The 24888-nt window shown below is 42.6% G+C and overlaps 1 protein-coding gene across 3 annotated transcripts in view; it reads right to left on the bottom strand.

Annotated features, from left to right (window-relative positions):
* LOC126185037 (dihydropyrimidinase-like) overlaps positions 1–19718 on the bottom strand; it is a 220529-nt gene extending 200811 nt beyond the window's left edge. For all 3 annotated transcript variants that reach the window (XM_049927782.1, XM_049927784.1, XM_049927783.1), the window contains exon 1: positions 19483–19718. In XM_049927782.1, the coding sequence (XP_049783739.1) occupies positions 19483–19521 (39 nt within the window). In that variant the 5' untranslated portion in view covers positions 19522–19718. The remainder of the gene's footprint in view (positions 1–19482) is intronic.
* Between the last annotated feature and the right edge of the window lie 5170 nt (positions 19719–24888).

The raw sequence follows: 24888 nt of genomic DNA, 5'->3' as shown, positions 1-24888 counted from the left end.
AAGAACGTAAGATTATGTCGGAGCTACATCTGACAATTGTCTGCCACATCCCAGAAAAATAAGCAAATGGTGTCAAAAAGTATGGATCTGGTTTCACATGTGAGATATTTGAACTTTTCAAAGTGAAAGCTGCTCACATTATTCAAATGACCCTCTCCTTTGTGGTTGGATAATGGATGACATGGCAGTAAGGGAGTATGTATAGTATTACGGGCATCGATACTTCAGATATGTTGATAACTTCTGCTGTTGCTCCAGGTAGTTTGTTAGTATCAAAAAAGGTAAAGGTGCTTATCCTTGTGGACATAAATAGCAGCTGGAAATTTCCAGCTGAATAATTTTTAATTGCACATATTAGTGGAACCCAAAGAGCTAACTTAGGGAGGAAATGGATTGTTATTCCAGAGTCTACAGATAACAAAGCTGTATCTTCGACACGTGATTGTGTTGCACCAAATCTTGTCATGGCACCTTCTCTTGGTTGTCCCCTGAACTATCAACTTTATGTACTGCTTTAGGTGTTACCTCTCCTGGATCCAAAACAATTTGGTACAGAATACTTGTAAGGACAAGAATAAATTAATTAATTGCTACAGTAACACAATCTCATGCAGCTACATGTAGGTACTACGGATGCTTTGGGAGAGTATTCATTTAATTATAAAAGCAACAAACTGGTTTAAGAAAAAAGAAAAATTAAAGTCTCACTTGCCACTCAAGTTTTCATCGATTCAGTAACTGATGCTATACAGGAAGCATCTGCACTAGAAATAACTTTTATGAGATGCAATACTAGTGCCAAATTTACAAAATTAATGGATCCCCTATCTACATCTACATGGTGACACTGCAATTCACACTTAAGTGCCTGGCAGAGGGTTCATCGAACCATCTTCATACTACTTCTCTACCATTCCACTCTCTAATGGCGTGTGGGGAAAAAGGAATATCTAAATCTTTCCGTTCAAGCTCTTATTTCTCTTATTTTATTATTATGATCATTTCTCCCTACGTAGGTGGGTACAAAAACTGAAGAGAAAGTTGGTTTCTGACAATCAATTCGACAAGTATGATTAGAAATGGTTAGAAGAAACCAATTTGTTTCTAATTATGAAGAGATTAACACATTCCTTACTGTAGCTTGCTCTGATACAAAAGCATTGCTGAACTGGCTATTCACCTGAATAGCAGCACTAGGTTCATTGGCTTCCTAGTTTCTATCTCGAGTTTACTGCACCTTTATGCCCAGTTAATACAAAGTAATGTTTGCATACTTGTGATTAAGGATTTTCTTTTGTATAAATGTCCAAGATCATTAGGAATTTATGTTAAGTATAATAAGTTCTCGTCACAGCTGGAGCAATAATAATTCAACTGTAGGCAGTTTGTTAGCACATACGGAAACACTTGTGAAATATGAGCTGTGAGAATCTGGGAAAGGCAACTATACTGAAACTGGGCATGAATCTATCCTAACAGATCCAAACACTATCACAACTATTATCAGCCCATCAACAAACAGGAAGTTTCCACTTTCCATTGAGACTTAATGTAAACACAATCGTAATGTTATACGTCGTATTGTTGGCCTGCCTGTGGTGCCATGTATGTAGTTGGCTTTTGTCATATTTAGAGAAACAAATGACCTGTGATGTCTGTAACTACTACAACATCTGATGAGCTGCTCATCCACCCGAACAGGAGAGCATTAGTCTGACATCCATCTCATTCAACTATTTCAACTAGACATTCAGACACACTCCATTGGAGTAATCGATGAACCACTGGCTATAAATAAATCTCAGGAAGATACTGGTGGATGTAGGCATTACTACCACGAAGTGTTCTGTTGCAGCTAGGAGTGGAACATTTTACGTCCATAGCACCATAATGATTTCATGGTTCGCGAAGTTATGTGAAAGTGCATAGCAAGCCTGTACTTCTGAACTTGAGTGCCACCCTGAAAGATCAATTGCCACTTGACAGTCACTTAGTGTTAGTGATAAAAGTTACTGCGAAACTACATTTACAGACTAGAATGGCTAATGCAAGAACAGGGTTGAATGACGTTGCCCACAAAAACAAAATTAGGTCAAATACATGAGAATAATTATGGTAAATCATACTGATGATAAATGACACTGGTCAATAATTTGCAAGTTGGTTTTGACTCGGAAACTGAAAAGATTAAATATGACAAAGTACTAGAGTTGTTATTTTGCAAATAAAATTATCAATTAACTTAACATCTCATTGATTGCCAAAAGCTATGGCACCTCTGGTATCTAGTGTCACCTGGAAACCCTGATGCTGCTGTACCTCTCGGTGCGCTCAATCTCATCAGCTCTCACTCACTTGAGGGTGAATGAGAAACAGCGAATCTCTGGTCGGGAGGAAAAAGTAGGCACTCACAGTACGGTTTTCCCGTTCTTCATTAAATCAGGTTTGAGGTCTTGCCCGTAGCTGATAGTTCATCTTAGCCAGCACAGAGGACGCCCTGTCTGCCAGGGAGAAGTGCAGAGGGTAGGCTTGCTCCTCATTTGGAGCTCCAGCATTAAGTGGATGATTGAGCACCTTTGCAGCATCAATCCCACCCGTCCTCTGATTTGGAGCTGAGTGGAGGCCTTAAACCAGCAGCAAAGAAGATTCTGTGACAATCTTGGATGCCGTTTCCTCTAAATCCACTATCGGTTGGAGAATTTTAGAACCACCTCCTCCTCAAGAGGCCAGGTGTACACTACCCACAGTAAGTGGATACTAGAGTGGCACAGGACATGATGCATGCACATATTGATCTTTTTAGGGAAGCAAAACATCTCCATCAATCTGAAAACCAATTTGATTTCTCAGATAGGACATTATCAGTCCCATTCATTAAAGGAAGTATCACTCTTATGTATATTGGAGGCAATACGTTAATATAGTATTAGATAACTACAAAAGCATCTAAGATTGATCTGACTGGTGGGGTTAATGGGACCGAACGGCACAGTCATGAGTTACTCCATCCTATATGCGTTAAGCCATGAACAGAACTCACAGAGAAAGGACAAATCCTGATGAACTCTAATGTAACCGAGAATCAATAAAACCTAGAGAGAGAAACAAGTGGAAGTGAAAAAAAGAGTAAGGGGATGAAGATGGGCAGGCTAGTCCGCCCAAAAAGCATCTGGAGGCCCTGGGAACATGTTATGCGATGAGACACACACTGTCTGCATCTGTCCAGTGTTTCCTCACCCTTCTTCATTTCCACAAGAAAACTAGCAATTCGTACCTGTTCATAAAATCTTAGGAAAGAGAACAATGATGCGATAGTAATCCAATGATATATATGTAAAAGTGTGGTGTCACTGCCAGACACCAAACTTGCTAGGTGGTAGCCTTTAAATTGGCCGCCGTCCGTTAGTATACGTTGGACCCGCATGTCGCCACTATCAGTGATTGCAGACCGAGTACCACCACATGGAAGGTCTAGTATAGTCTAGAGAGACTCCCTAGCACTCGCCCCAGTTGTACAGCGATTTTTGCTAGCGATGGTTCACTGTCTACATACGCTCTCATTTGCAGAGACGACAGTTTAGCATAGCCTTTAGCTATGTCATATGCTATGACCTAGCAAGGCGCCATATTCAGTTACTATAATTACTATCTTCAAGAATGTATTCTGAACAGATAATATTGTGAATCATGTACTGTCAAGAGCGACGTTCATCATTAATGGATTAAAGTTAAGTATCCAACTAATTACGTCTGCTTTCTGAATTCTCATTCCTTGTCCTTGTCATGTTCCAGACCTCATGTCAGTATAGTTCTTCCCTCCTCATGCCAGCCTGCGTGAGCTAAAATGCGTTCATTCGGCCTCCACTCGTAACATGGTGTTGGCTCTTCTGCTAACACAAAAAAAATAAGAGGATGATTTATAAATGTGGAAGGGTAGTAGCCAAGCCAGTCCACTGAGGAAGGGCAGCTATGAATGCTCTGGCTTGGGGCATGTGACAGAGCACTCCTCCAATCCCTCAAGCAGCTCACAAGGCCAATATGCCCTACTTCAGAGAGTAGCAGAAACAACCTTTACAGGTAAAATGTAAAACCAGATCAGCCACTTTGGCAGTGTCCATTAGCACCAAAGGCAGTGTGTTAGCAAGTTGAAGGTTTGGCCCTAAGGTGGTCAAATTACATCAGTCCAGTAGAATGTGGGCCACCATCAGACAAACACCACACTGACAGTGCGGTAAATCCTCATGATGTAGGCTGTGGCCAGGGAGTGTCTAGTGTGACTAATGCAAAGCTGATAGAATGGTTGGCTGATTTAAAGGAAAGGGGGGGGGGGGAGAAGGACAAAACTGCGAGGCCATCGGTCCCTTGTTCCCAGTAAAATAGTTCCACAGGGGAAAGAAGAAAAGAAAGATGTACAGCACAATAACAGGAGAAGGGAAGAATCAGAAGAAAGACAGGGCAACCAACACTACTATGGACAAAACAGGAAAAGAAAACCACAGAGAGAAGCAAGAAACACATAGAAGGGATAAAAACAAGAGAGCAGATGACCGTGGCTGGCCGACCACGAGAATAAAAAGGAAAAGCTAGCCACTCTGTGACACATTAAAACACCCAGCCTAACAGAGTGGAGAACACAAAGTGACAAAGAACATGCGCCAAAACTTATATAGAATGATAAAACCCACTGTCACTTAAAAAACATAAAACTAAATTAGCCGATGAGGCATTGTCAACTAAAATTAATTGCAACAAGTCCCGTAACTGAAGAGTCCATCACAGGGCAGCCAAAGGAGGACAGCTCACCAAGATATGGGCCACTGTCAGCTGGAGACCGCACTGACACTGAGGTGGTTCATCAGAGTGCAGGAGGTAGCCATGTGTCACCCAAGCGTGGTGAATGCGAGCCGACAGAACCATATAGTCCTTGCGAGAGGCCCACGTGGAGGTCTTCGACACAGTCATAGTCTCCCTAACAGCACTCAATTTGTTGTGCGTACTGAGGTTATGCCATTCCATCTCGCAAAGCCGCGAAACCTTGCAGCGTAGTACTGAACACAGGTCAGTTACAGAGAAGCTGATCTCCATAAGCGGTTTCCGAGTAGCCTGTTTGGCCAGCCTGTCGGCAAGTTTGTTGCCTGGGATTCCAACATGACGTGGGGCCCAGGCAAACACCACTGAACGACTGACCGTTCCGGGGCATAGGTGGACTCCTGGATGACCGCTACCGAATGATCACGATGGTAGCACTGATCGATTGCTTGTAGGCTGCTCAAGGAGTCAGTACACAGAAGAAATGACTCCTCAGGGAATGAACATATGGGCTCAGGAGCACCAGCTCTGCAGTAAAGACATTGCAGCCATCGGGCAAGGAATGCTGTTCAATATGTCCTCCATTGACGTATGCGAAGCCGACATGACCATCAGCCGTCAAGCTGTCAGTGTAAACCACTTCATGGTCTCAGTACATGTCAAGAATTGAGAGGAAGTGGCAGCGGAGAGCTGCGGGGTTAACCGAGTCCTTAGGGCCATGTGAAAGGTCCAGGCGAAGCTGCCGCCTATGTGTACACCATGGAGGTGTATGTGAATGGACCTCAAGTATAGGTGGTAAAGGCAAAGACTACAGTTTGGACAGAAGGAATCAGACACCAACTGCAATTGGAAGCCCTGACTTTGGCTGCCAATGTGGGAGATGAACCACCGTGGGTGGGACGCGCAGGAGAACTATGAATGTGTGCAATGTAACTGGCCAGCAGGTGTGCACGCCTAACCTGCAATGGAGGGGCTCCGGCCTCCACCAGGATGCTGGTCATCATCAGACTTGTCCTAAAACCTCCTGTCACTAGGCAAACGCCACAGTGGTGCACTGGATCGAGTACATGCAATGCTGAGGGTGCCACCGAACCATAAACCAGACTCCCGTAGTCCAAGAGGACTCAACAAGGGCTCTGGAGAGCTGCAGCAGCATAGAGCGATCTGCACCCCAGTTGGTGTTGCTCAGGCAGTGGATAGATGGGAGAAGTCCTGGGCTACAAATTGATAAATCAATGACTGAGTAACTACCATGAGCCACAATGAAATGTGTGGTGGCCCCAGTATTTAAGAGGCAGAGGTCGAACTGAGACAGTAAAGTTTCAAAATTTCTGCCTCGGCTAGTACGCATGGTGCCACCCCACAAGGGGTTATGGGCGTTAAAATCTCCTAAAAGTAGGAAAGATTTAGGGAGATGATCAATCAGTGCAGCTAATACGTTCACGGGTACTGCGCCATCTGGAGGAAGATATACACTGCAGACCGTTATTTCCTGCGTCATCCTTATTCTGACAGCCACAGCTTCAAGAGGGGTTTGAAGGGGCACAGTTTCACTACATACTGAGTTTAGGACATAAACGCAAACTCCACCTGGCACATGATTATAGTCGCTACGGTTCCTATAATATCCCTTATAGCTGCAGAAGGCAGGGGTCTGCATTGCCGGGAACCAGGTTTCCTGGAGGGCACTGCAGTAAGCAGGTGTAAAGCTTAGCAGTTGCCGTAGTCCATCCAGGAGGTGGAAAAAAACCACCGCAATTCCACTGGAAAATGACGTCATTGTGAGACTGGGAAGGCAGTTTATGCCTCAGGGTCACTTGCTGCCGCCGACTTATTGCCTGAGTAGTCTACATCCATTGTGTCTGAGGGTCTGGCGAGATCTAGGTCCTCAGCGGTCGCCCGAATCTCCACCTCATCTGCAGATGCGGAGCTTGTAGGTAGAGGTGGTGTGGACGCCACCGCAATTCCCTTGGTTTTGGGGATCTTTTTGGATTTCTCTCACTGCTCCTTGGGTTTCCCTGGCTGGGGGGACTTCACTGATTCAGTCTCCAGGACTGAGGATGAGCATGAAGCCCTATGACCAGCTGCTTCCGGGCTCTTCAGCCACTGGCGGGTGTCATCTTTCCCAGTAGCAGAAACCTGGAAAGGGAGTGACCCCAAGGGACCCCTTCCTAGCAGGAGGAGCCAAAGACGACTTACCTCTTCCAACGCCGAAGTGGAGACTGATATCCCCGATGGTTGGGGAGGTGTTGCTCCCAGAGTAGGTGGTGCAGGAGCAACAGAGAGGGAAGTGCCCCCCCCCCCCCACCATCAAGGGGACAGGTGTAGTCTTCCGGCTCTGAGAGGTGACTGAGGTTGGCGGAGCTGATGGGGTTAGAACTGTTGTAGCAGCAGTTTAAGACTATGTCATATGTACAGGATGTAGGCGTTCAAATTTCCTCTTAGCCTCAGTGTAGGTCTGTCGGTCCAGGGTCTTGTACTCTAGGATTTTCCTTTCTTTCTGGAGAATCCTGCAGTCAGGCGAGCAAGGCAAATGGAGCTCTCTGCAGTTGACAGAGATGGGAGGCCGGGCACATCGAGTAATGGGATGTGATGGGCATCTACAATCTCGACATGTGACGCTGGAAGTATAGTGGGAAGACATATGGCCGAACTTACACCATTTAAAGCACCGCATTGGGGGAGGGATATAGGGCTTTACATCACAGCGCTAGACCATCACTTTGATCTTCTCAGGTAATGTTATCACCCTCTAAGGCCAAGATGAAGGCACCGGTGGCAACCTGATTATCCCTCAGACCCCGGTGGACATGCCAAACGAAATGAACACTTTGCTGCTCTAAATTGGCATGCAGCTCATTCGCAGACTGCATAAGAAATTCCCTGTGAAGTATGATACCCTGGACAATATTTAAGCTCTCATGGGGTGTGATGGTTACAGAAACATCCCCAAGCTTGTCACAAGCAAGTAACACCCGTGACTGGGCAGTGGATGCTGTTTAGATCACGACTGACCCAGATCTCATTTTGGACAAGCCCCCACCTCCCCAAACTTTTCCTCAAAACAAAAAAAAAACCTGAGGCTTTGTCGTCATGAACGATTCCCCATCAGCTCTCTAACGTACAAGGCACTGGGGTGAATAAGAGTCACTGCCATCCTTAGCCTGACGTTCCTCCCATGGTGTGGCCAGGGAGGGCAACGATTTGGGGTTGTACTTCTGTGTGTTTAATTGAGCCTGTGAATGCTTTGAAACTGCTGGTGTTTGACCACCAGCAAGAGATGATGTACTACACTTCATTGCATGCCATCCGCCCTGATGCCACCCACTCTGACCAGGAGCCCTCTTCATGGGTGCCACCCAGCTGCAGCAAAGGCCACCTAGCAGGATGGCCATTGCTGGGAGTCCCGATGCCCCAGGGTGACGGGATCTACTCCTCGGCATATGTGGGGAGTTAACAGCACAGACATCAGCGGAGTGATCCCTGTGTGGTCAGGGGGCTAAAATCAACAGGGTACATGGTAGCCCCACCGCGATAGACTGGCTACCGTGCTGTGTATCAGGTGCAACCAAGCAAACAAGTCCATTATCATCGACCGCGCAGAAAACGATACTGCACAGTAGATGGAAAAATATCCCTCCTAGATGGTGACCTCGCCCAACAGTTGGAGAATGAGCAGAAGTGCAGATCCACATCGACAAAGGATGCGATAAGTCTCAGCGCATGACTGACACGCTGCACCATGTAAGGGGCCCTTCCCTAATTGCCTCACTCTTCAGGAAAATTCTGAAAAATGGAGGTCAAATTCTACAGGAGACCATCACATAAAGGCCCAAATGTGCGAGACTCCTTTTAGTTGCCTCTTATAACAGGCAGGAATACCTTGTGCCTATTCTAACCCCCGGACCCACAGGAGATGCTGACAGTATGGTAGATTCCCTGTGCGAAACACGAAGAGGAAACTGCCACACAGTCACCGTCCTTTTTGTTGCCTGCAGTTTGTCGGAGAAACCAGGGCACACTAATCCATGTTCCAAGCCCCCAACAATTCACAGCACAGCTGACCAAAGGTCCTGTTCCAGTGCCCTATCTCTAAAGTCAGTATCCTGATAGCCAACTTGGCCGACCAGTCAGCATGTTTCTTCCCTGGGATCCATACGTAACCTGGTTCCAGATAAAGATGTTCAACCATCCAGGCTGATGGAAGTCAGAAAGGAGATCCTGGATAGTCACAACCAAAGGGTGTTGAGGGTAGCACTGCTTGATAGCCCGGAGACTATTTAGGTGGTCACTGCCGGTTAAGAACATCTCACTGGTGCGAGAACCAATGGGACAAAGCTCAAGCAATGGTCGCCAATTCTGCAGGCACCTTGCATGAGTGTAAGCAAAACCGGTTCCTCTGTCGACCACAGAGCCATCAATGTATACTACTTCCAGACCCAGAAATGGATCAAGGATGGCCAGGAACAGGTGACGGAAAAACATGGGGTCAACAGTCTTCTGGTCTAAAGGATACATCAAGACAGGTCCGAGGACAGGGTACACACCATGGGGGCATACACGATTACTCCCTGACAAGAGGCAACTGTGGGGCAAGCTGGAGTTTACAGTACAGAGAGTTTAAGCAAACTGCCTTCGCAACTCCAGTCTGCTGTGGGAGGTGAATCTCCTTAACGAGTAGTTCAGATGCTCAGGGGGGCAGTGACTGTATACTGTAGAGGTGGGGAGCAGCAGCAGTTCATGCCTGATATGTAGTGGAGGCACCCCAGCTACCCTGCATAGTCTGTTCACAGGGCTAGTCTAAAAGGCACCCATCAGATGTCAGACCCCACAATGATGTATCAGATGCAGCATCCCTAATCCTAAAGGCAATACCGCACCATATGCCAGATCCTCATAATCAAGATGGGACAAGATTAGAGCTTTGTTACAATGCAAAAGTGTAGAGTCTTATGCGTACCAGCTGGTGCTACTAAGGCAGTGAACAGTATTATGGTATGACCAGCACATATGCTTAAGTTGGCGAAGATTCGAAAGCCGCGTCAATTGGGCATCGAAGACTAGTCCCAAAAAGCGATAGATTCTATCACAATGAGCAACTAGTTCTATTAGTGGATGGACAGTATGATGGTCACAGAGTGCATGGAACATGTCTTGGCAGCTGGAAACAAAGCCATGGCTGAGGCCGCGGGACTGCATCTTTCGTATGGCACCCTGCATTTGGTGTTCAGCAACAGCCACTGTGGAGGAGCAATAGTAAACACAAAAATAGACAGCATGGAGAGAGGGTTACACAGCAGATCTGACAGCTGCAGCTAGACCATTAACAGCCCCTAGAGAAAGGAACATACTCAGTACAGAGCCCTGTGGATCCCATTCTCTTGGGTTCTGTGTGGGAAGCACCAACTTAAACCCAGAATGTATGGTCTGACAATAAGTTCTGGGCAAGAATCAGGAGCAGGTCATAGAGACAACATTTTTGCAGGGTAATGAGGACATGATGATGCCATATGGTGTCACAAGCAATAAGCTGTTGACTATGGGCAAAAGCTGACTGGATAGCACATTCTAGGTAGACCAAATTGTCAGCAGCATAACAGCCTTGGCGAAAACCTCTCAAGGTGTTCAACAAAGAATAATGGTTTTGTGGAGCCCTGTTAGTTCTACATCAAAATAAGTATTGTGGAGCACATTTCTCCATTCCTCGTAGCCCTACATTCCTCCTGCAGCGTAGCCAGGTAAGGAAATATTATGGGGTCATACCTCTCTGCATTGCAGTAACGCTTTCCTTTAGCTAAGACTGCTGGGGCCATGTGACCATCAGCAGAAGAAAGTTTGATCCACTTCATTCGTGTGTGATTCGCCTTGACCCACCCACTCCAAACACGGGTACTCCCCACAGACACGACTCAGCCAAAGCAACTGTTACCTGGCTGGGTAAGGGGACGTCCATTAATTACTTGAGCTGTTTTTCTTTAAAATTTGGATCCCCTTTCCCTCTTAGTGAGATGTGGTGGGATCCCCACCTCCCCCTCACATGAGGTTTAGTCCGTAATCGGGTCAAAGGACGTAAAAATGAAAGTTTATTTGTTTATAAACGTTGTTTAAAACACACTAATAGATTTTTTTATTTTACTTAGAAATATTCCACGAAAATGGTGTCAACCATTTTGACGGAGTCCTAAAAATGACCTTTTATTGGTATATTACATACATTAAATGTGTGAACATTTACTTACTTAGTAGATGAAGACAACATTATTTGTACTGTCCTTTCAAGTTTCTGATTATGAAGCTTTTCAATCTCTCGATTTTTATGATCACTTAAGAGGATTCTTGTCGGTAAACTTTAGCTTAGCTTCCTTCCACAAACGATTATCTCCTTGCTCGCACATGCGTTTCTTTTTCGGGATGCCGCTTAACATAAGCATTGTATAGAAGTTATGATATAAATTCATGATGAATACAAAACATTGGCTTCACATGCGTTGCAGAATGTCATGACTGACTCGTTGACTAACATGCTGCGGCAAAGAACTCCCCGAATGCAATCTAACACTAAATCGGGGAATTCCGGGCATGCACACCAGCATTCGGTTCAGTTCAAAGAGGTCATGAAGACTGGTGGACACTTCAGTGTTGTCTATTCTCGGGATTAATTATATAAAACAAAATATTATCCGTTGTAACAACATATAATCTCTTACTTAAAATGTTGATGTGAGATTTTCGAGATTTTCATTGCCGCCATCCCCATCCCCTTCACATGAGATTGCGATATTTTTCCCGACCTCCCACACTCCATTTTGAGCTCACGTAACTAACAATCGTCACCTGACGTTCCCACGCCCCAGCCACAACAGGCACATCATACTCCTTGCCATACGCCGGGAGTTTCCAGTGCGATCCCTGCGTGGCCTGGTGGCAAACACCAGGTACTTAACGACAACCCCCCCCCCCCCCCCCCAAGCACCCATCGACCAAGGAACTGGCCACCGTGGTGAGTTTTGGTTGTATTACTTTTGCCAGAAAGATACGGTGCAAAGACAGAAAGGCACAAATGACGGAAAGTACACAATGTTTGGCGACATTCCCCTGATGATCCGCACTTCTGTAAAATTTGGAAGAAGAATGGCAGGTTGACTTCAACAAAGGGGGACATGTCGGGAAGGCTGTGAAGTTATATAATGAGCCGAGGGGGAAAAAAAGGTGTGTCCACAATCAAACTAATTCCAAGCATGGTCGGCAACACAAAGATACAAAAATGCTGTAAGGATGAACCTGCAGCACGGAGAGGAGTCGAGCGCTGCTAGGGTCGGTACTAACAAAAGATACTAGAGATTCCTGCGAGGGGGTCTAAGAGAAGGTGCTAGAACTTCTCACACTATTAAAAGATAATGTTCATATCGCATTACGAATAGAACTCTGGCTGAAACCGAAACTAAATAGATACGAAATTTTACATTCCGATGGAATTTATATCGCAAAGATAGGATAGATGGCGGTAGTTGAAGGTGTGTTTATGGCCGTGAATAATACCATAATATCAATAACGTTACAATCAATTCCGAAGGCGAAATATCTTGGGCGAAGGTAAGTGTTAAAACTGAATCAAAAATTTACAGAGCACCTGCCTCAGGAGCCGTAGTGGCGGAATATTGGCTTACTGGGGAATTTGGAGAAAGTCGCCCGTAAATTTCTTGGTCTTGTTCCTCTCAAGGGAAGACGACCTTCTTTTTGCGAGGTACTACAGGAAACAATTTAAGAGATTCAGCATTTGAGGCAGACTACATAACGCTTCTGCTGCCATCCGACGTAGATTTCGCGGAAGGACCATGTAGTATTAACGGGTGATTAGCTTCAGCTATAAACTGGTAACTCAAGTGGTTAGGACTGGTATTCATATGTTACTGTTAACGCTTTATCCGAAAATGACCTTTAGCTGTTAATCAGAGAACCGATTCGTGAGATTAGTGCTTTCCATATCAAGGTTACAAATATACCCGGACTTTACGATTCAACAAACGCTGAGTAGGGAACCCGTAATCATCACGCCGTTGTCCATCATTGACTGCGGGTGTCAATAGGAATATTACGAACCGTGGGAAAATATTTCTGCTTCGTAAGCGCGCCAAGAAACATTTCAGATTGTTTGACCAGTCAACTTCAAACTTTCATCTATTAAACTGAAATTGTGAAGTATAAATGAACGAAGTACAAGAGTGCTGTGCAATACGTCTCAATTAGTAAACTGCTCCGAAACGAAAGAGTACCAAAGCTTTGTGTACAAACAAAAACTCATCGAAGACAGTAGGAGTGTAATGAGAAACGTTCAACGAACTATGATATAAAATTCTACCTACCAAACGGACGCGAAATTCTACGAGGCTTTGGTCTTACGTTTACGCCTATACACAGATTCAAGTCATCTGTTCAGTCATCAGTGAACATACAGGCACCGAAAAGAAGAATGAGAGAAATACTAAATTCCTTTTCTCGAAATTGTTCCACCGAGGAAGGTCGTACTGCAAATGCGCGTTTCAGTAGTCGCAGTAACACATAGGTGTGGCATATCCAGTTAAGTGACTGCGGTATGGTAAAACAGCTAAAAGCGCTCAACAGGAGGAAGGTAACTGCACCTTTAACGCGACACTTACGTATCGCTCACGTCCGCTGTAGAATTTTATCAAAATACATTTTATGGGTATGTGTTACGAGTTTCTGGAGACCGAGAATTTATCTGCTCTGAAAGTAAAATCTTGGATTCTGTAAACAACGATGGTACGAATCCCAGCTCGCCCTGTGTGTTCCCAAGAACCAAATAGCAGAAGATACCGGGGCGCATGGTAATTGCCGTGTTCCTTTGAGTATGACAGGCTTTCGATGTCGCCTAATGAACAAAATATGAGTGAACGGAATATGTGATCTGCTCTGTTACTGAATTTAAGAGTTCGTAGCAACAGCACATTCTTTGGAGAGAAATCTTCAGCTTCACGTATGCTAGAAGGCAGTTTTATGGGGCAATTACTGTTAAAAAATATATACAAATGGCTACGCGGCTAACGCCGCAAGCACCCCATGCGGGTATTCGAGGATGATGCTGTTGCATAAGAAGTTGCAGCGTTAGAATATTGTAGCGAAATGCAGGAATCGGATGCCGGCTGCAGGAGAGCTTATCACGTTGAATACCACAGCTGAACTGACAATTTTAATGATTAATGAAAACCTCTTCAACAGTATTATTACAGATTTATTGTGTTACGAACGGTTTCATTCTTAGGAAATCTTCAACGTGCCGAGTTGTGCTCAAATCGTTAAATAAATGATCTGGCTGTCGTTTATAGTGTTAAAGATCAAGTCCGAAGACAATGATCACTAACATTTAATACGGCGAACATGGCATGCTGCGTTCACTAGACTGCCGAGTGTAAGCATCATGTGCACCGTTCTGTATTTTACGACAACCAAGCCATTTATATCATGATTTTAGCACAACTCTACTATCTGAGGATGTTCGAAGAACGAAATCGGTCGTGAAACAATGAATCTGTAATAATACAGCTAAGGTGGTTTTCATTAACCATTAATACAAATGTAACACGCTAGACAGCGGTAAGACTACCGAACAATCACTGGAAACGACCATGAATACCTGGGAGGATGAGCACGGAGTGATTTTAAACTGAGCAACAACGTAAAACTATTAGTAAGAAAGGCACATGCCATCGATTTCTTGGATGAATCCTCAGGTGTAATTCACCCACGAAGGGTGTAGCTTACAAAACCCCAGTTCGACAGATGCTTCAGTATTGCTCGTCAGTTTGGCATCCTTACTAGGTGCGACTGACAGACAAAACACAAAATACCTACAGGATCGTTTAGTAAGCGTTACGAAGATGACCATCCAACTACAATGGCAGACGCCATAAGGAAGTGGTGGGCATTACGGAACAATTTACTGACAGAAGTGCTGCAGCTTACATTCACCGAAGAGTCAATATATTTCTTCCGACTACGCATACCTCGAGAAAAGACAACGTAGGTTAAGAGACATTGTCGCTCACATGGAGGAACACCAACTTTCGTTTTTTCCGCGCACTATTCGTGATAGGAACAGGAAAAGTGACAATGATACATGAAGTACCCTCCACCGTACACGTCATGTTGCTTATGGAACATGTAGATGAAATGCTTTTCTGTCTAATGTGGTGCACAGGAAGGAAAAGCTTGCTATTCTGTGAAAAGGTAGGAATTGAGTTTTACAAGTAATGTAAAAAGTTTCGGCATTCTGGAAGCACTGATGTAGCTTATCAGATATTATGGCAGTTAGTGCAAAGCCATACCAGAATAACAAAATGAATAACGCACACCGATTTCGGAAAACCACAGGAAATGCAAATTAGGATAGTTGAATCAAAGAATATGTCACTCATTATATGAACATTTCTGACCTACAACCAAGAACTTAGTTCAGTATTCATTTCATTGATTTACAGTCCCTTACAACATTTAGTGGACCTAAAGTGAAATGACAAAACCAATTACAGGAAAAGCGGATACCACGCTGCTGACACTGGAAGAATCCTGAGGACGTTTAATTCATCCATGAAAGAAGTGGCTTACAACACCTGTTCAACAATTCTTGAATATTGCTCATCAGTCTGTGATCCTTACGGAGATGGATTAACAGAAGAGACAGAGATACAATGAAGGTCAGCACATTCAGTCTCATGTTTCTTTAGTATGCACAAGCACATTATTTAACAAACTCCAGTGGTAAAAACTACAAGAGACATGCTGTGGAGAAGTTTACTAATGAAATTCTTACAGCATACGTTCCAGAAAGTGTCAGGCAATATATTACTCCCTCCCACTCAGGAAAAAGGAATCAGTAGAGTTCATACAGAGTCTTTGTGACATATTCCCAACACACATTCACAAATGGAACAGCAGAAGGAATGCAGTGACATGTGAGGGGGAGGGAGGGAGAGGAAATGAAGAGGAAGAAGAAACTGAAGTTTACTTACTTTATAATAAAAGGTTAATAACAGCAAAACATTTCTGGAAAATAGAAAATATCAATGTGAAACAGCTGGCTTCACAACTATGTTCCCTCTCCAAAAGTAAAGAAGAATTATGAAGTTAGTCTAGACAGAGGGAGTTAAAAAATGTACTGGACTCACATTCCAGAGGACTGGCGTTTATTCCCCATCCAAACATCCTGACTTGGGTTCCCGTGGTTTCCCAAGATTCTAAGGTGAATGCTGGAATGATTCCCTTGATAGTGGTACCAGAAATATCATTAGCCACATCCCATAAGGTGCCTTTAGTTGTACATCACAGTAGTAATATAGTAATGGGTGGTCTCGCCAAGACCTCTACAAAAAATGAAGATTTTAGTTTAGAAATACAAACATTTATCCTTCATACAATGCAACAATTTATAAATTTGGCTATTTACACTAGCCAATTTATTACTTGGCCAACTTATGACACAGCAACACTTCTGACAATCTTTCACATAGTATAAAGACAAAGCTATAACCCATATCCCTTAATGATTCACTACTTTTGAGAAAGTACTGTAAAACGTAACATTTACTGAGCAACTCCACCACTGAAATCTATAGAAACTGCCTTAGACATCAGAAGAGAACCTTCACCACATTCAGGCCAATGTGGTGCCACCTTCCATGTATAATGTACTGGACTCGCACTCGGGAGGGATTCCCATGGTTTTCCAAGTTGCTAAGGTGAATGCTGGAATGATTCATTTGATAAGGGCATGCCAACTTTCTGCCATTCCTCACCCAATCCTATCATACTCTGTTAATGTTTCATAATGTCTATATTACTTCTGTAATATATCTGACATGTCCAATATTGTTATACTAAATATAAAATTTGAATTTAATTATCCCTCAAGCATTCTTACTCGCTTCAGCCACAGAAGAAATGCCTTATACAAACATGATCAAAGGAACAATACCTACTTGCCAACTGAAGTTATACTTAAATCAGGAGACTGCAACACAGTATCTGCCACTGTTTACTGAGAATCATTATAGTGAAATATAGTGGATGAATAAAGTATTACAAATGATGAGGTAACAATATGTACTCCCTTCCACTTATTACAAAACAGAAGTTAAAACACACACACACACACACACACACACACACACACACACACACACACACACAGAGAGAGAGAGAGAGAGAGAGAGAGAGAGAGAGAGAGAGAAAATATCAATGTGAAACAGCTGTTGCATGGCTAAGTTCCCTCCCCAGAATTATGAAGTTAGCCTAGATAGAGGGAATTCAAACATGTATTTACAGAAAACCATGAGAATATAGTGGGTTACATCATGCAGGTCAATAATCTGCTTGCTCTGGAGAGACAGACAGGGGGTTAAGATTGCTTCTATGTGTCAATTCATTCATTGTTTCCAGAGCAGGAAACAGATGATTGGAAATAACACCAACTATGATATCTGGAAACTGAAGTCTTTACAACAGCAGTTGTCAATTTTGAACATATATCCATGAGTTCAATATTTGCTCTGCTCTGTGAATCACTGCACTGCACATATGACCTATGAAACTCTGCAAGTATGTGAATATGTGACACTTCATTATTGTGTTATGTACTTTCCAAATACTTGTTCAATACTCACCGATAAAATCAGCGAAAATGAAGTCTTCCACTACCAACTTATCAAACCTAAGAACAGTATCTGCATAAGTACACTGTAAAATGGACAGTGCTTCATAACCAATACTGTAACTTCAATAACAACTCCCCGGCTCTACAAATCACATCAGAACATTCAGGGCCAATTATGCCCCTTTTCCCTGATAAGCTCTGGCAAATTTGTGGTTCCAATGTATTTGGTGCTACTGGTATTTAAAATATTATCAGTCCACAGCACTTAGTGTATCAGGTAGGTTGTCATTATTACGCGCTACGTGGCTACAACCCCAGTCACGTACAACAACATAGTCAACAGTGGCTAAGTACACATTTCACACTGTTGCCTTAAAGTTTTTTCCTGCAGAAATGTCAATGCTCACATCCTACAACAATAATCTGGCAAGCTGCTTCAATAAATTAATGTTTTGTGAGTTGTTTACTGTGGTGGTGGCAAACATGATACTACATAAGTGCTTCCAAAATTAAATTACTGGGGCTGAAACATAACCGGCAGCACCAATGAGAGCAGACTACATCAACAAATTTAGGTCCTTTGCAATTTACTTTCATAATTTTTTATTCATAAATTTATATAAATTATTTTTCATGTATAACAAACTTACATTTGGAACACCAGTACTAAACACTGAGGAAAACTGCTTTACAAACAAGCATTCCCAACTAACTGCTAACCACATAGAGAACAAAGTCAAGTATTTCAAGTGTAGTCTTCAAGAGAATGCTTCATTGCTATTTATTTACAGGTCAGTATAAGTGGTTTCAGATAGGTGTACAATAATTTGTGTAAATCATAAGTCTACTAAAATCAAAAGTAAATCTTAACTTCAGTGAGGAATACGTGTTTCATTTCCAATACACCCCTTCATGTTACATCATGTCCAGTAATTAGACAGGTAACAGCCTACCGTGGTACGAATATGTAATATTGTGGATTACTAGCTGTTACACACAAGGGAGCCATATGACCTATGAAGCTCTGCAAGTATTTTCTTCTTTAACTTCTGACATCATAATGAGTAGATATATACGACACGAGTACCTTTGAGTCCAGTGGACAAAATCATTACAACTCCATTGCCATTAATAATACTACCGAAAGCAAACGTGCTGCAAATTTCCACAATGATTAAGCTGGAGGAATAATACATGCGCAATCCTCAAAGTGTATTTCAATTGTACTCGAGAAGCTAACTACGACTGGAAAATCAGGACTGAAGTGCAACAATACGACGACGGTAGCTATGAAACTGGACCAAAAATACAACACAGTTGTTCATAAACGTCGTCTACTATAGCAGTTGTGAGACTCAAAGTTTGTCTCTCCCACAGTTACTCTACGTCTTTTCCACTAATTATTAAAAAATAAAATAAAAAAACCTTTGAAAAGATTGCACATACAGTGATTGGGCAGGCAAGTGATGATCGAACAATACAGATATCGATTTAAATCATACGTCAAAATAAGTTATGCTACTTACGGCTAAACCAACGTACACAGGGAAAAATCTGAATTCATTAACAAACAAACTATACAGTAACACGAATACCGCTCTCTACAGCTTTCTTTCTGCAATAAATTAATGGTAGCAAAGGATTACAGATACACGAGTGCTGCACTACCACACCCTATGATCAGAGCACAACAATGGAAGTTCACTAACAATAACGAATAAACAAAAATAACAACTTTATACTGCACGAAAGCTGGGGAACCGAAAACTGTGTAGCGATCTCTAAATTTACTTAATATTGAACCTATGTTCAAATAAATTCTATATATTGTATTAAATAATTATTTTCTAGCCTTTTACGTATCTCTATGTACGTGCGGTATATTAAAATCTCTTGCTTCTATAGAATTGTGGCACAAGAGGCTGCAATGCACAGACGGTAAAAAAAGAAAATAACAAAAAAAGGACGAAACGTAATTGTAAAGATAAATCTTTTCGTCTACTAACCTGAAGATGTAGCGGCACCTTTTTCACCGGTGTACTCATGGCTATCTAGTTTCTTTCTAACGGCAGTAGAGGTAGTAGTAGCAGCAAAAAGTGAGATCCACTTAAGTGTCCAGAAGAGAATACAGCAATGCCGGTATACGCAGCCTACTAGCTACACAGCAGTCAATACGCAATCCCGACCACTACATGCACACAGCACACCCCACCTACCCAGCAGACGACTGCGCAGTGCGAACGCCGCTACGTCCAAAGATAATGGTAACGCCGCAGCAGTCTCAAATAATATCAGAGACATACATGTGCGACCACCGAGACTACAATCTATGGAGTTGCTTCAGCAGCGGAAACATTCAGCCCAAGACTTACGCGTTCCGCCATATGCTTGCGACCAAAATAATGCGAGTAGCGTGTGGGTATTGTCGTGTGAAAACGGTTATTCGTTTTACCCGCAGATGCCTTAACAGAAGTGAAAGGTCTGCAGTTACTTTCTACAGGTAAATACTGCAACCGCAATAATACTTTTGGTTGAAATACGAACTATTCGTTTCGATGGTTATGCTCACTGACTTTTATGTTTACAATATGCAAGTTCAAAGATGAGAGTCAAGGAACAGCTTGTGGATCATGGGATTGCCACGAAACAAAGTAAAATACAGCAAAATGTGATCAGAGCTTTTCCATGGAGCCCAGTGTGATCAACTTCAACGTCATTTGTTCGCATCAGAGCCTTGTTATTCTTTCATCACTTCTCTCATACATACAGAAAGCAAGCTGCACCATATTTTTCATAAATGATTGAATGTTTCAGTGTATGATACCTATTTATTTGATAGAATTTGATGTTAAACTTGTTTTCCTTTGCTGCTGGCAACTAAATGTTGATGTTTGAGATAATCCAGTGAGTGAATATTGTGACTAGGCAACAATTTTTCATTTAAAATTTTCAGTGTATTATTTAGTGCATAAATGATTATTCTACTCTGTGATAATTGTTATATTGGAATAGTATTCTATAGTTTGGGAACTACTGTTTCGGAAAGTAATAATAATTTACGTGCATTGAAAACTTTGACATGTTGAGCTAATTACATACATCTTTTTGTTTTCTGGTGTTGACAAAAGAAGTTCTCGTCTGTCCAGATGCACCACCTCATGACTCTGTTGTTCATTTCAAGAGAAAATTGTACACTGTGTGTGAAGTAAACAGGAAGAACATAAAGCTTCATCACAGCCAAACTGTCCCCTTAAGCATCGAAATAATCATTTGAATCATGTGATAAAAGCCTTACAGGAGAATATATACATAGGTGAAAAGTGTTCTGTGCTTAACAGTGTATTCAGTGTGAATGAAGAGTTTCATGTCAGTTTGCTAAGACAGCATGTTCTGTCATTCCTACAAAATGTGATACTCTGTGTCAATACTTGAACTTTATTCTTTAAGAGCATATGATTATGTCAGGGTTATATTTGATACTTGCTTGTCACATCATAGAACAATAACTAATTGGTAACAAAGTGTGCTGGGGCCCCTGCTTCCACAAGTGGTGCAATATCTATATCTACACAATTTCAATGATTTAGTGGTTAATGAAGACATCAGCAAGTGTCTAAACAAGGCTTCCTTTCTGAGCCTGAGTGCCAATATGAGACATCAATAGTCAGTGATAAGCACTTAGTATAACAGTCCAGCATGGCTCACACAGTGAAAATTCTCATATAAACAAAAATGGATTCAAACACAGTAATATAATAATCTTCGAAAAACAGTGACTATACTTGTGATAAAGTGCATTGGTTAATAGGTTGCACGTTTGTTTTCTTTTGTGAAAATGAAATAAAAATTTAATTTCACAAAACGCTCTTTTGTGGCATATAAAACGATCGCTCAAGTACATAACTCATTTATTGTCAAAATTCCTTTTTACACATATAATAACTGCATATATTTGGAATCGTGATGGGAATGATAAGTCAAAATAGATAGTGTGTAGAATGTCCTACACATTCTTAGAAATGGAAAAAATGTGTCAGAAAGACAAAGATAAGCTTTACTTGATTTTAACTGTAAACTTTTGATTTTAGTGGTAGGCCTAATGCCTAAATGCGCCTAAGCTTTATCAATAATTTTCATGCAATGGTGTCCTGTTCCTCTGACTAAAAAGCATCATTTTAGTGCTTATATTCTGAAAATCGTACAGTTTGGTAGTGAAATGGTCGAAATGTTCTTGTGCTGTTCATACTGTTAATTATTACAGCTAATAATTCGTTTTGTATTAAAATGATAGGCTGTTTTGCCATGGCATAGTCATTGCTTAATCAATGAAATTTCACATTGACAAATTAAGATCTCAGTTGTCAGTATGAGTACTCCTCCACAAAAGTATTTTGTGTCTAAGTACATACTCAGATCTGACTATCAGTTTAGTGACACTAAGTAGAGACAACAGATTTCACACAAGGTTTTAAGGTGTTAACAGTATGGCAGACTGCACTGCCCCTGGCTTCAGCCATTGGCTGTTCTCAGTGTAGGTAATGCAGCTTCCTTTATTCTAACCTCCTTGTGTGAGACAACGTTGTGCAGAAATATCTCTGCACTAAACATTCAGTTATGCAGAACAAGTTATTGCATCCCATTTGTGGCTTTTTTGAAGGAAGAAACACCTTCCTGTAAATCTTTTGTACTTCCAGTTTCAGTTTAGTCGCTCTTGCTGACTATGGACAGTTCTTATAAGGAACTATTATGAACAGGGTACAACTGGAGTTCGGCTGAACTCGACTGATTAAACATGTCGCAGATATAAACATTAAGTTACACACAGATCAGTCAGTTACCACAGCCTTTATCTGAGATTCACAACTGTTGGTTTTGCCAAATCAGTACTTGTCAGCTTTCAACCTAAACGAGTGTGCCTTATGGCACTTACCACTAATATCTCTTCTTCCGACTCAGGTTGGCTAGAGGTTTAGTTTGAAAGACCAGCTGTTGCGATCTGTTGCATGCAGGGTAAGCAAGGAATGGTCTCTCGCATATGGTAGGGGACGTGTGGAGTCCCGGCGCTGGGACAGACGCAGAAGGTTGTTGGCGAGTGCACTTTGGTGTGTTGTGCTGTGGGCCACATCAGGGTTGTTGTGCTGGCTTTTCCGTTCCTTGAAGGGAATTCTTTGATGGGTGTCCTGATTGGCTTTGGACTTGTATTCAAATGTTAACGTTGTTTTAAGTGTTGTAGGGATCAGCTGTGGATCAGCAGCTTGTGGTAGTCTGTTGTTTAAATTTACCATTGATTTCAGGGGATCCAAAGAGACTGGAAAAAAGCGCAGGTGACTCCAGTATATAAGAAAGGTAAAAGAAAGGACCCTCAAAATTACAGACCAATATCCATAACTTCAGTTTGCTGCAGAATCCTTGAACATATTCTTAGTTTGAATATAATAAACTTTCTTGAGGCTGAGAAGCTTATATCTACGAATCAACATGGTTTTAGAAAGCATCTCTCATGTGAAACAAACCTTGCCCTTTTCTCAGATGAAATACTCAGAACCATGGATGAAGGCAACAGGCAGATTTAATATTTCTAGATTTCCGCAAAGCATTTGACACGGTGCTCCATTGCTGGCTGTTACCGTAGGTACAAGCGTATGGAATAAGTTCACAGATATGTGAGTGGCTCGAAGACTTCTTAAATAATAGAACCCAGTATGTTGTTCTCAATGTCGAGTGTTCATCAGAGACAGGGGTTTCATCAGGAGCGCCCCAGGGAACTGTGTTAGGACCCCTATTGTTCTCTATATACATAAACGATTTAGCGGACACGGTGCGCAGCAATCTGCAGTTGTTTGCTGATGATGCCCTGGTATATGTTCAGATAGTCCTAAATATGGAAAAATGTAAGTTAATGCGGATGAGTAGGAAGAACAAACCTGCAATGTTCGTATAAAGTATTATTAGTGTCCTACTTGACACACTCAAGACGTTTAATATTTGGGCATAACGTTGTAAAACAATATGAAGTGGAACAAGCATGTGAAAACTGTGGTGGGAAAGGCAAATGGTTGACTTCGGTTTATTGGGAAAATTTTAGGAAAGAGTGGTTCACCTGTAAGGGAGACCACAGATAGGACGCTAGTGCAACCTATTCTTGAGTACTGCTCGAGTGTTTGGGGTCCATACCAGGTCCGACTGAAGGAAGACATCGAATCAGTTCAGAGGCAGACTGCTAGATTTGTTACCAGTAGGTTTGAACGACACGTGTTATGGAGGTGCTTCCTGAACTAAATAATGGGAATCCCTGGAGGGAAGGCGACGTTCTTTTCCAGAAAAACTATTGTGAAAATTTAGAGAGTCGGCATTTGAAGCTTACTGCTGAACAATTCTACTGCTGCCAACGTACATCGCGCTAAGGACCACGAAGAAAGTATAGAAACATTAGGGCTCATATGGAGGTGTACATACAGTCGTTTTTCCCTCGCTGTATTTGTGAGCCAAGCAGGTGGGGAAATAAGTGGTGTTACAGGGTACCCTTCGCCACGCACCATACGGTGGCGTGCGGAGTATCTATGTAGGTGCAGATGTAGATGCTCAGATCAGTTGGGCAGCTCCTTAGCTCATTTGAGTTGAGTCGGTCGAATTTTCGTGGGTTTTAAGTGCTGCACAGATTAGCAAGGGAGTTGTTGGCATGGCTGATGTTGCTGCACACATTAATGTGGATTACTTGCCGCACAGCTCAGGCTAGCAACTTTTGGGTTGATTAGTGAGGCTGCAGGTTGACATTGGTGGACCTTATGGCACTTGTGAACTGAAGGGAGCTATTGCCAATAAAAGCATTCCCCCTAAGGTCACAGTAGCAGGTATTGGGCTCCACGGAGATTATACTTCAGCGATTACGAAATAGTCCGTTACTAGCGGACTAAAATCCGTTTGCGTCGCAAGGTGTGGATAATAATAATAATGGCGTGTGACGAGGGCCTCCCGTCGGTAGACCGCTCGCCTGGTGCAAGTCTTTCGATTTGACGCCACTTCGGCGACTTGCGTGTCGATGGGGATGAAATGATGATGATTAGGACAGCACAACACCCAGTCCCTGAGCGGAGAAAATCTCCGACCCAGCCGGGAATCGAACCCGGGCCCTTAGGATTGACAGCCTGTTGCGTTGACCACTCATCTACCGGGGGCGGACGCAAGGTGTGGATAATAATAGTTTTAGAATGCTGTGAAACAAGTATATCCTTCAGCCATACATATTTGCAATTAGTGTGTGCTCTAGTGACTCTATGGGTTGAGTATCTGAATAATTCCTCAGCCTTCCACTCAAGAACTGCTCATGGGAGCGAGCTCAGGTCACAAGTGGTACGCCACAGAACATGATTACTGTGCTACAGGGCTATGCCTATTCGCTGCAGTCAGAGTCG

This window comes from Schistocerca cancellata, chromosome 4, assembly GCF_023864275.1.
Source record: "Schistocerca cancellata isolate TAMUIC-IGC-003103 chromosome 4, iqSchCanc2.1, whole genome shotgun sequence".
NCBI lineage: Eukaryota > Metazoa > Arthropoda > Insecta > Orthoptera > Acrididae > Schistocerca > Schistocerca cancellata.
The sequence above is the reverse complement of the archived record's forward strand: the minus strand, read 5'-3'. Positions and strand labels throughout refer to the sequence as shown.